General features: G+C 36.6%; 1 protein-coding gene across 12 annotated transcripts in view; it reads right to left on the bottom strand.

The window, feature by feature from the left end:
* Positions 1-12,305, bottom strand: part of HERC1 (HECT and RLD domain containing E3 ubiquitin protein ligase family member 1) — a 217,817-nt gene that overhangs the window by 101,657 nt on the left and 103,855 nt on the right. For 11 of the 12 annotated variants that reach the window (XM_076004460.1, XM_076004459.1, XM_076004465.1 and 8 more), the window contains exons 27-34: positions 11,711-11,926; positions 10,802-10,922; positions 10,328-10,565; positions 9,985-10,178; positions 5,877-6,032; positions 4,314-4,420; positions 3,332-3,442; positions 236-412 (exon numbers count right to left, since the gene is read on the bottom strand). In XM_076004460.1, the coding sequence (XP_075860575.1) occupies positions 236-412; positions 3,332-3,442; positions 4,314-4,420; positions 5,877-6,032; positions 9,985-10,178; positions 10,328-10,565; positions 10,802-10,922; positions 11,711-11,926 (1,320 nt within the window). The remainder of the gene's footprint in view (positions 1-235; positions 413-3,331; positions 3,443-4,313; positions 4,421-5,876; positions 6,033-9,984; positions 10,179-10,327; positions 10,566-10,801; positions 10,923-11,710; positions 11,927-12,305) is intronic. The other variant, XM_076004462.1, reaches the window with a different exon arrangement.

The raw sequence follows: 12,305 nt of genomic DNA on the forward strand, positions 1-12,305 counted from the left end.
AAACATTCATGTTTTTTAAATTTTGAGATAATTCCAGAATTATAAGAGTTACAAAAATATTACAGATTCCTGTATATCCTTCACTCAGTTTCCATTTTTGTTAGCATCTTACATAATTATAGAACATTTACATATAATGATTTTTTAAAAAGCCTTTCCACACATTTTTCATAAGAACCTGAGAAAAAAGAATTTAAAGACAAAAATGCTAAAAATTCCTTCAAATTCTACATACCTTCCACTGATAGCACCCAGAAGTCACTCCAGTTGATGCCAATCCATATCCTTTTCCTCCACTGCCGTGAGTTAAAATCTGACCATTCTCCACTAAACAACACTGAGCTTTCTCTGGATCGAAAGAGACTTCTTGGATAGGAAGATTCTCATCTTCTTCCTCCAACTCTCCCTGCTTCTATCAGAAAGGAAGCTGGGTCAGTATTTTGGAATAACCCAGATCTGAGTCTGAGGCTCTTTGGTTTTATTCTACAAATATTTATTAAGTATCTACCATAGATCAGTTAATGTGCAAGGTAATAGGAGCACAATAATAAATACAGCATGGTCCCTGCCCATAAAGAGCTTACAGTCCAATTAGTGGACAGAAGGACAAATAAATAAAGCCAGTATTACAGTGGAGAATAACAGAAGTTACATAATAGGGATAGTAGAAACATAAAAGTGTAAGTGTCTAACTATGCTTGAGAAGGTCAAAGTAAGCATTCAAAAGAAGGTGACTTCTAAAATGAGTCCTAAATGATGAGAAGGCATCAAGCAGCTGGTCAAAGTAGAGAAAGGCATTTTAAAGCAGTGTGCCAAGCAGTGTGCTGCACATGTGTACAGCATGTGCCAAGGCATAGAGGTACAACAGAGTTCAGTGATTTAAAGTAATTACAAGCAGTATGTAATGTCTGGAGGATGAGACTGGCAGAAAACGAGCCAAGAAAGAGAAGAAGGAATAAAATCATGGAAGGCCTTGTATGCCATGTTGTTTGAACTATACTCTATAGACAATAGGAAATGCCTACACAGAATGATTGATATAAGGGATCTGTGATCAGATCTGTGCTTTATAAACACCATTTTACCAGGGGTATATAGAATATATAGCATGAAGGCAGAGATACTAACCAGGAGATTGCTGTAAGAGTTCAGGTAAGAAATAGAGAGGCCTGAATTCATTCATTCATTCAATGAACATTTTTTAAGCATCTACATGTGTTAGGTATTCTATCAGGTCCTTTATATTCAGTATATAAAACAGATATAGTCTCTGCTCTATAGAACTTATATTCTAGAAGAGAGAAACAGAAAATAAATAAATAAGAAAATACAGGCAATACGTGCTATGTTGAAATTAAAACAGGTGATGTGACAAAGAATATATGGAAACTACTCTAGATTAATTAAGGAAGGACTCTCTAAAGAAATGATAATTAAGTTGAGACCTGAATAATACAGTTTCTAAGAAACATATCTGGAGGGAATACCTAGTGTAAAGCCCTAAGGAAGGAACAAGCTTACTGTGTTCAAAGAAACAGAAAAGTAGCCAGTTGTTCAGAGTAGAGTGAACAAAGAGAACAGGACAAACAGTTCTAGACTTTATCCCCAAAATAATGAGAAACCATTAGAATGTTTTAAACAGAGGACCAATGTGCTCTGATTTATAATTTTAAAAGACCACTCTGAATCCTGTGTAGAGAATGCATTTTAGGGGGTAACAACAGAAGCAGAGAGATCAGTCAGGAGGCTATTGTACAGTCCATGCCAGATATGACAACAGCTTGGAATAGGGTGATGACAGAAGAGATGAGAAGGTGGGTAAATTCAAGCTATGTTTTAGAGAGGAACCAACAGAACCTAGATATTGTATGGATGAAGAAAATAGGGAGTGGAGATAATAGAAAGAAAAATCAAGGATGACTCCTAGGTTTTTTACTTGAGGAACTAACTAGGAGGCTGGGAAAGCCTGGGGAAGAAGCACAATGTAATGAAACTAAGGATGCTACTTGTCATATACTGAGTATGAGATACCTATTAGACTATCATTCAAGTGAGAAGACTAGCAGAAGATAGGTATATAAATCTAGAATTCAGGAATAATGCCAGAACTGGAATTAAAACTTGGGAATCAATGGAATATGGGTCTGAATAAGGTTTCTTTGGGGAAAGGAATGGGGGTGATTATTGAGAAAAAGAAGAGGTCTTGAGACTAAGCCTCAGAATACTCCACTTAGACTGAACAGAAGAGGAAGAACCAATAAAGGAGAAGGAGAAGAGGCCATTGTACTAAGGAAGAAGAAAAAACAGAAAAAATGTAGAATCATGAAAACCAAGAGAACAGTTAAGGTAGATGGATAGATAGATGGATTCACGAGCTAGTTAGAAAGTAAAATCAATGGAGCCTAGTGACTACATGCATAGGGACATCAGGAGAGTCTGGAATTCCCAGGAATTTGGGTTTAGAAAACTAATTAAATGGTGGTGCTTTCAATCAAAAAATGGAACAGAAAGAAAAGGGGCAGGTTTGAGGGAGAGACAACTGGGCTAGCATTTAAGTTTGGAAGACATTATAAGTAGGTGAAAATGGTCTTGGGTATGGATTAGACTGCTAAAAAAGCTAAGAATAAATTAGCCAGTGTGGTGGTGTGTTGTAGTTCCAGTTGCTTGGGAGACTGAGACAGGAGGATTGCTTGAGCCCAGGAGTTTGAGGTTGCAGTGAACTATAATCACACCACCACACTCTAGCTGGGTGACAGAGTAAGAGAATTCTGAAGAATACCAATGTTTTGGAATGGAAGCAAGGTAAAAGTAGCACCCAAAGAAGAATTGCTTACAGAGGGAATCAAGGATTGGCAGAGGGTATATGGAGATCAAGGAGAAGATAGCGTTTTGAAAACAACAGAAGGCTAAACGTTCCAAAGGTAAAGTAAGATGTGGACAAAAAATATACACTCTATTTAGCAACTAACATTTATTTTTGTCATTTAATCTTGGCACCTTGATGGAAGATAAACAACTGGGTTGAAGAAGTAATGAGAAGTAAGGAAGTGGCTGAAACATAGATTACTCTTCCAAGAAGCTTAGCAGTGAAGGACAAGAGAGGAGACAGAGAAGGCTTTGTGGACAAAAATGTGATTTGGGAGGTGGGGAATGAGAGATAAGCATGGTTATAAGCTGAAGGGAAGGGAATCAGTGGAGAGGGAGACAATGCAAAGAGAGGAGATGGAATAACTCATAGAGCAAGGTCCCTCAGAGGAGCAGACATTCAGAGACAGGTGACAGGATGTTCACTTTTGCAGTCTAAAAACACCTTTTTGGAAAAATCAATTACCTGTAATTTTATTTCTTGTTCTTTTTCCTTTATCTGAATAGCATGTTTGGCCTGAGCAATGGGTGTCTCCCACATACAATCCGATAGAAGGGAAAATAAGCGTTCAACAATCTGTTTTATTGAAGGAAAGAGAATGACAATATTTGTAAAGAGTAATTTTAAATACTTTTAGAAAAGATATATCACTAATATTATGTCATATGTGAAGTTAGGTTTTTTGTTTGTTTTTTTTTTTGAGATAGAGTCTCACTTTGTTGCCCAGGCTAGAGTGAGTGCCGTGGCGTCAGCCTAGCTCACAGCAACCTCAAACTCCTAGGCTCCAGCGATCCTCCTGCTTCAGTCTCCCGAGTAGCTGGGACGACAGGCATGCACCACCATGCCCGGCTAATTTTTTCTCTATATATTAGTTGGCCAATTAATTTCTTTCTATTTATAGTAGAGACAGGGTCTCGTTCTTGCTCAGGCTGGTTTTGAACTCCTGACCTGGAGCAATCCGCCCGCCTCGGCCTCCCAGAGTGCTAGGATTACAGGCATGAGCCACCACGCCCGGCTGAAGTTAGGTTATACCAATGTTCAACAGCTACTTTTGGTGGTTATATGTTAAGTATCTTTTTTTAAGAAAGATCATTAATCCAGTGGAAAGTGCATTTTATTTTGTCTTACTATTAATATATGGACCTCTGATTAGACTACACACCCTCACACATTTCTCTAGAGGCCCAAACCTAGAAAGAAATTCCACATATTTTTCTTTCCTTCCAATCTTGCAAATATTCTCTTTCCCACTACTTCTCACATCCCATAACTTAATTTCTCTTTCTCCTTCCTTAGAGATGAAATAATAAAGAAAGCAGTCTTAAAAGTAAAAGTTATGCTACTGAATAAGTGGCACATTTACAACGAAGACACTGTAAGTATAGACTTTAGGTCAATTATGTTGCAGATATGGAAAACATCATCTAATAACTTTAAAAATAGAAACCTGGGCCATTTGATCATCTTCTACACCGGATTCACAAGCTGGTAGCACAGCTTCGAGGACATGAAGTGCAAGGAGCCTTGTTCTTAAGTTACTAACTAGAGGAATACCTGGGGGGGAAAGACATTTTCTTATTATCAATGTGACTTAATTTCAAAATTAAAATGAAATTTTGGGGAAAAAAATCCCTGAGACTGTTAAACATTTATGGGTAGAAAGGACTTCACTTCAAACTATTATCCCAAGAATTCTAAATCTATCCTGTACCCATCAATGCATATGAATATGTTCATCTTTATGTCTCAGTTTTAATGTATACATAATGGAAAAAGCATTGTAAGAACTACCTATACCAGCTACTGTACTATGCATTTCATACACATTAACTCTGTTAATCCTCACAAATCCTGAATTATAGCCCCATTTTACTGATGAAGAAACTGAGACTCAAAGAAGTTAAGTAACTTGACCAAAGCCACACAGCCCAGCAGAGGTAGAATTAATCTCTAAAGTCCATGCTTATCATTCCCTCTTACAGCCTTTCTCCTGCCCATGCCCTGACTGTCTCACAGAGATTGTTAGGGTTAACAGGGAATAAGCAGATTATACTTTTTTAAAGTAAGCAAAGGTAGAGACAGGACATTGATGATGCATAAATATGTACTTTTTTATACACATAACTGTAGTAAGACCAGCTGAACATAAATTATCTGATTTTTATTTATGCTCTACAAACTCAATATTATGAAAGCCTAACCTTATTAAAGCAAAAAAAGCTGTCAGTTATGCTAGTTAAGAAAAATTACTAAAGTATTTACATATTTACTGAGAATGTAAACATATAAAATAATATGTATCATGAAGATTACATTATGTTTTGGCATGCTTAAAATGGACTAGTAATGATGAAAAGTTCTGGAAATGGAATAGTGGTGGTGGTTTTACAACACTGTGAATATGCTTAATGTCACTGAATTGTACACTTTAAGGGTTAAATGGTAAATGTTAAGTTATGTACATCTTACCACAATTTAAGAAAAGCAGACTGGAAAGGACTAATAATAATTTACATAAACAGACCAGACTTTTAGGCTAAGAACCAGAAATTAAGCTTATTATACAGAACGGTCATAAATTATCATACAATCAGAAGTCCCAATCAAGGAAACAGAAATTACATCATGATAAGAGAGAATGGAGAAATTCAGATATGCATCTTGATAATCCAAAAAGGTCAGAACCTGTGCAAAATTATCATAGTAAAGAGGATGTTCTCTGCTTCCTTTCAGTATTATAATCTGAACAAATAAGATCAAGTTCTCTGGATTAATTCTGTGATCTCCAGTGCTACTTTATACTATTAATTTTCTGCCAATTTTTACTCCTGAAACTTTTGATCAAATAGGTACACAAAAACAAGAAAAGCCTTGAAATCAATATCAAGGGATGATGGATGAAGGATGTGGTTTTCTCCCACATCCCAAGGATGTTGTTAAAGTCTAGCATTATCATAATAAAATACATGTATTATATAAATACTCTAAAACAAAGACAAAGGACATATACCTGAAGAACACTTCTGAGATGCTATATTTAGAAGGACCTCTGTCCACTTTGGGGAAGCCATTTTTGATTGAATTGCTTTTGAAGACACAACTCTGCGAAGAAAAACTAAAAAATCCCCCAGATGGAGTTCAGCCGCGTGTTGTTTCCTAAGAGCAGCTGAAGAGTGAAGAGACAAGTTTACATTAAACTAGGAGACAATAGGAAATAGTCTTATATCATATAGCTTACATTTAGATTGAAGTAAGCACAAATCTAATTCAAAATCTAGTTTGTCAAAAAGCTACTGAATTTTGAAAACGTAAAGAACAGAATGGGAAAAGATTAGAAAATAAAACCCAAAACTGAAACATCTTTTACCTCTGTATACAATAATAAACATGTTAGGATGTACATGTATATACATGTACATTAATATATATAATAATAACTAGCATGCTAGGATGTGTATATGTATATGAGTCCTTGAATAATGTCATTTCATTATAATGTTGATAAGAAAAAACAAATTGATTCTTGGCTGGGGCCACCATTTGTGTGGAGTTTGCACATTCTCCCCAAGCCTATGTGGCTTTTCTTCAGGTACTCTTGCTTCCTCCCACATCCCAGGGATGTGTACATCAGGTTCACTGGCATGTTATGTCTCAGTCTGAGGGAATGGGGGTGTGGGTGTGTGTAAGTGCACCCTGTGTGATAGGATGGTGTCCTTTTCAGGAGTGGCTCCTGTCTTGCACCCTGAGCTGCTGGGACAGGCTCTGATCACCCTTGACCCCACACTGGAATAATCAGGTTAGAAAATGAATGAATGAATACAAATTATCACAAAATAAAATTTCATAAAGTATATGATAATCATACAAATGCATGGCAATAAACGATGCAGCATGAAAGCGCTCAGCATGCCTGCCATATTTGTTATTGTTTTTTAACTGCATGGTGGTAAGAGATGTTCCTTACAATTTTCACCTTGCAAATATTTATTCTTTGATTAAAACCATCACCACTACAACCACCAACACTCACTGATTTGCCAAAAATTGGGTAAATGATTATCTTATTTTTATTAGTCTTTCTTAAATGTATATATAGCTCATATTTACTTCAAAGTTTAAAATTAGAAGTGTTCTGGGTCTTTATTTAGAAGTTTGGTGATGTTTGTGACCAAAAATATTCCATAAGAACTTAAGTCTTGCTTGTATCAATTAGCTATGATAAAAATGGTTTCATTATGTCATTTCACTTAAAGTTACATTCTCCAAGAACCTATCTACAATGTTAAGTGAGGACTATTGCACTTGTTTTATGCTATTTTTCCCCATACTATTAAAAAAAGCAATGGTTCTCTACCCAAATATGTGGTTTCTACTGGATATAATTTGAGGAGGATGGTTTGTGAACCTCTTGCAAATGCACGAAAAATGTCTATGTGTGTACATTTGACAAGGAAGAAAGGTCATGACTTTTATCACATTTTCAAAAAACCCATGATCCCCTCCCCAAACCAAATTAAGAATCAAATCTCTGAAAAAAAACCTGTGTGCTTTCAGATTTTACAAAGAAACAAATTTATAGGCCCGAGTTTGGTTTGTCTGAGAGCAAACCCTGATTTGGGTTTCTCTTGCCCTAACCAGTCTTCCCAGTTTTTCCACCAGTGCCAGGACCAGCCTCCCCTTGTCACCCCTCACTGTTTTGCTCTACCTTGTATACTCTGAAACCACAGAGATCTGTCTGTTCTTCCTGTAACACACCATGTTCTCTTATCACTCCAAACTTGTTGCTACACATTCCTCCAAGATCCCCTGCATTCAATCCCCTGACCCAGCAAGTATTTCTTTAATAAAACACTAAATTAAATTAACTACAGCCTAGAGACCTTGAATATAGAGCTGGTTGATACAAAATGATACAAGCTCTTAGCTTTTGGATGGTTTTACACTAGTGGGTAAAAGAAAATAAAAAAAATGATACAAGCTGTGTTTCATTATTAACACTGTGTTTTAAATAAAGGATACATTTTACTTTCACAGTTAAGTAATTTGGAAGGATTGGGGGGTTATTAATACCGGAGCAGCCTGCCTCTGAATGTGTGACCCCCGCTGACTAGAGTCAGGCTCATTCTCTGCCATCCTCATAAGCAGAGAGATTTCTAAAAGCCCTCTCTCAAGAATGACCTGAGAGGTAATGGACGTGCACTCAGTTTGCTGTCACACATGTGGAGATCCTGTCACAGAAGAACTGTTTGTCTCTTCGGATCCGGTTTGCTTGGAAACCTACAGGCTAAGAAGTAACTCTACAACCTCGTCCATGTTGTCCATATGTGCAGTACTCACCACAGTGAGTGAGAAATTCTTACTCTAACAACTTTTTATCCCCCATTGGATCTCAGAAAAGCAGGAGGTAGCATGAAAAACTGGTTTTGATTTTATCACACCTTGTGAGTCTGCCTAAGCCCTTTGTAGAGGAGTGTGCTTTGTATATACACGGAGAAAAGGAACTTGCCACTGGTTTAGCCTCTGAAACTGAAAAACTAGTCCTTAGACTCATATTCCTAGATTCTGATTTAAGAGATTTAGATATTTCTAAATGTATAATATAGTGTATTACACTATGTAATAGTATAAAATGTAAATATAGTGTATTACACTATAATTATTTGTTTACACATGTCTGCCTCCCTCATTACCCTAAAAGGTTCCTGAGGACAGGGACAATGTTTTATCACTCTGTATCCCCAGGGTATTTTATATCCCCAGGGTATTTGTATCCCCAGGGTATTTCCTCTATCTACCCATCAACAACATTAATGTTCTTTAAATAGTATTTTTAATTTCTAATATAATATTCCAATACTAATATAGTCACACATGCATAACAATGTTTTAGTCAATGATAGACCAAATATAGGATAGTGGTTCCATAGATTATAATAGAGCTGAAAATTCCTATCAACTAGTGATGTCACAGCTGTTGTAATATCAAAGCACAACACATTACTCTTTCTGTATTTACATACACAAATAGTCACCATAGTGTTACAATTGCCTATTTCATGTTCAGTATAGTAACATGCTGTACAGTTTTATAGCCTAGGAGCAATAGGCTATACCATTTAGCCTAAAGGTACAGTTGGCTATACCATCCAGGCTAGTGTAGGTATGCTCTATGATATTCACACAATGATGAAACCACCTATCATTAAACGATACACAAATGTACTAACATTCATTGAGTTTTCACTATGTACCAGATACTGCTATAAGTGCTTTACATGTATTAATTCTCATGGCAATCTTAGGAGGCTGGTTCTATTATCATCCTTATTTTATAGATGAGGGAATTGGGGCACAGAATGATTATGTAACTTGTACTCTTCCTCTATTTATCCACCTAATCCAGAAAAGATTTAAGGACTCCCAGAGTTTATTACGGCAACAGGACATGGTAGGTTTACAATCTTTTTTTTTTTTTTTAATAAATGACCAATGTTAGATCTTTATTCCCTTAATTATGCAAAAGACACATGTAGTAGTCCTGCTGTTCAGGTTATAAGTAGTACTGAAATATACTGATCACTATAAAGCCCTAAGCAGATGATCATATTACAGCAACCAAAAATTATGATGGCTACGTATAATGAAGAACTATTGGTGACTAGAGAACAAAACAGATAGGAAGTAGTCGAGCTCCTCTAATTACAGTCCAGTTCACAAATATAAAACCCTTGAACCTGGTTCAGGCCAGGTTAGAGAAAGCTTGTCAGGATCAAATGCTAAGAAAAACATCTGAGCCTCCTCCTAGGCTATACATAACCTAGGGGAAACCAGTTACCTAAAATCTAGGTCCTAGAGCCGGGACAGCCGAGGAGAGGCTGAATCTAGAGAATGGGTATATAGTCATAGCATCAGGGTTAACAGACTCTAAGGAGAGGAGGTTTGGTCAGAAGCTCATCTAAATTATGTATATATACTTGGAGATAAAAGAGATTTGTAAATGAACAAATAAAAATCCTTTCATGCCTCAAAAGGAAAGAAATCTACATTCTAATCATATGCACACAATGGGGACTCAGTAAGTGCTTGTAAGTAAAGACAGAAAAAGCAGTTTATGATACCTCTGAAATCTTTCTTCTCAGTTTCTCCACTGGAGTCAACTTTTTTTTCTTCTTCTTCACCCTCTTCTTGTTCCCCTTCTCCAAAAGAGGCCATAAGTAGTACACCAGTTTGGGACAACAAATTCTTCAATTGACTACAGAGTAAATCTAACAAGGATTGAACCACCTTGGGGCTCAGCTTATCAGCATACGTCCTATGAGAAATGAAAGGAAAAAATGAGTGGTAGGAATACAAAAGGGCGAAGGTAGTGTTTAAACACATAAAGTAGATTAGGGGGAAATGGAGATTACTAAAATATGAGAGGGCCCCATATAGCTCCACCAAGACATCTATAATACTTACCCCGTAGTGATGGCTAGAATCTGGAGTAACCTTGTACTGGCCACTTTCAAAGCTGTGCTAAGCTGGGAAACACCCGTCTTTGGCAACAATTGCAGGGGCTGCCCTAGCATGGTGTCTGTGCCACATAGCTGTGATAATACATTTAGCAGACCAGTGGAAATTGCCAAAGAAACATCCACTGGTTGATAATGAACACTCAGGGCAAAAACTGTGACCAAAAGGAGACGCTGCTGGGCTTCTGAAAAACAGAGAGATGGTTGAGAATTTTCTTTGAAGTAAACAAAGGATTTACTAAAATGAATCTTTTTCTAAAATATTAAACAGCAATATGAAACATTAGTATATTTCCAAATAGTTATTCTTTACTGTAAGTTGATTACTAACGTTAAGCACAAAATATAGAACATAACTATCTATTATAACCTTAGTCCAAAATGTAACCTACATCTTGTATTTGCAGGGACAGTTACTCACCAATGTGATGCTTGTTTGCCTGCAGGGCTCTTTCCAGGGTAGCAGACAATTGTTGATAAATCTTATGCACGGCCACCTGAATTTCAATCTGAATATTTCTCTTTGCTGCTCTGATTCCATCCTGAATTACAATAACATTTTTATTTCTATTAGCAATAATAATACCTCCTTGCAAAAAGAAGTAATAACATTTTATCCCTAGTCTATCCTAGAGCCCCATGGTGTCTTTTGAGTATTTACTGTGTTTCAGTATGTGAAAGTTTTATAATAAATTTAATTTTAAATGCCTGATAATTCTTGAATCTGTATAATCTTTCTCCTTCCTCACAATTTTTCCTCTCTAAATATGGAAGACATACACATAATATTTATTTTTAAAAATTATCAAAGGAATCAGAAAACTAGGTTAAATGATCAAATCTAAAATGTAAACTCTGAAACCCATGCTCCCAAACTCCCATCCGTAGCCCATCTTAGACATACGTCTATCCCATCTGGCTAAGAATTAATAAAACTGAGCCAGTAAAGAATCTAAAATTACAATAGTACCATGGGTCATCTAATCCCAATTGTACTACTTAGGAAACTAAACCAGTATGATATCTTAAAAAGTAATTTATAAGTTTATATATAGAGATATAGATAGATAGATTTTTTTTTTTTTTGAGACACAATCTCACTCTGTCACCCAGGCTAGAGAGCAGTGGCATCATCATAGCTGCAACTTCAAACTCCTGGGCTCAAGCAATCCTCCTCCCTTGGCCTCCCAGAATGCTAGGATTACAGGTGTGAGCCACTGAGCCTGGCCAAGCTTGTATATTTTTAAACCTTAATCATAAACACCAAAAAGTTTAAAATGGCTTTATAAAAAGACAGTTAAATCTAAAGATACTGTAAGGTGTCACCTACTTGGTAGTGATGCAATCGGCCACTCTCTCCTTTGGCTCCTGTGTGTCCAACAGTGCCTAAACCAAAACACCCTGCTAGAAACTGGAGCCTTACAGACGTGAGTAGAGTGGATGACTGGAAGCCTGAGCTCGACCTGCTTCCTGCCAGTGAGATGCTACCTTTTTCCTCCATCCCAGACAATAGAACAAGGATCTGATGAAGTGCCTCTAAGCGAAGCTTGAGGAAAAAAAACATATTTTAAAGTTATTCACTGAACTCAGATGCAAAGCAACACTGTATGTTAAGGACTATTATTTAGCACATAGAAAATTCTGACATTTCCTACAAATCTAGTCTATTAAGATAAATATTAATTTTAGTATTATTTCTGTTTTTTTATCAGGATGTCTCTAAAAACTTTATAAGCATATGTCAGTATAAAAGAAGCTATACAGTACAGTGGAAAAAGTAGTAGATTGGATGTAGGAGACATAATTTCAAGGCCAGACTCCTCTGCCTCCTGTGTGGCCTTGGGAAAATCACTTAACTTGCTGAGTTTCAGTTTGCTCCTGTGTAAAGTGAGACTAATAATACCTTATCTAATCTACTGACAGAG

This window comes from Microcebus murinus, chromosome 6, assembly GCF_040939455.1.
Source record: "Microcebus murinus isolate Inina chromosome 6, M.murinus_Inina_mat1.0, whole genome shotgun sequence".
In the NCBI taxonomy this organism is placed as follows: Eukaryota; Metazoa; Chordata; class Mammalia; order Primates; family Cheirogaleidae; genus Microcebus; species Microcebus murinus.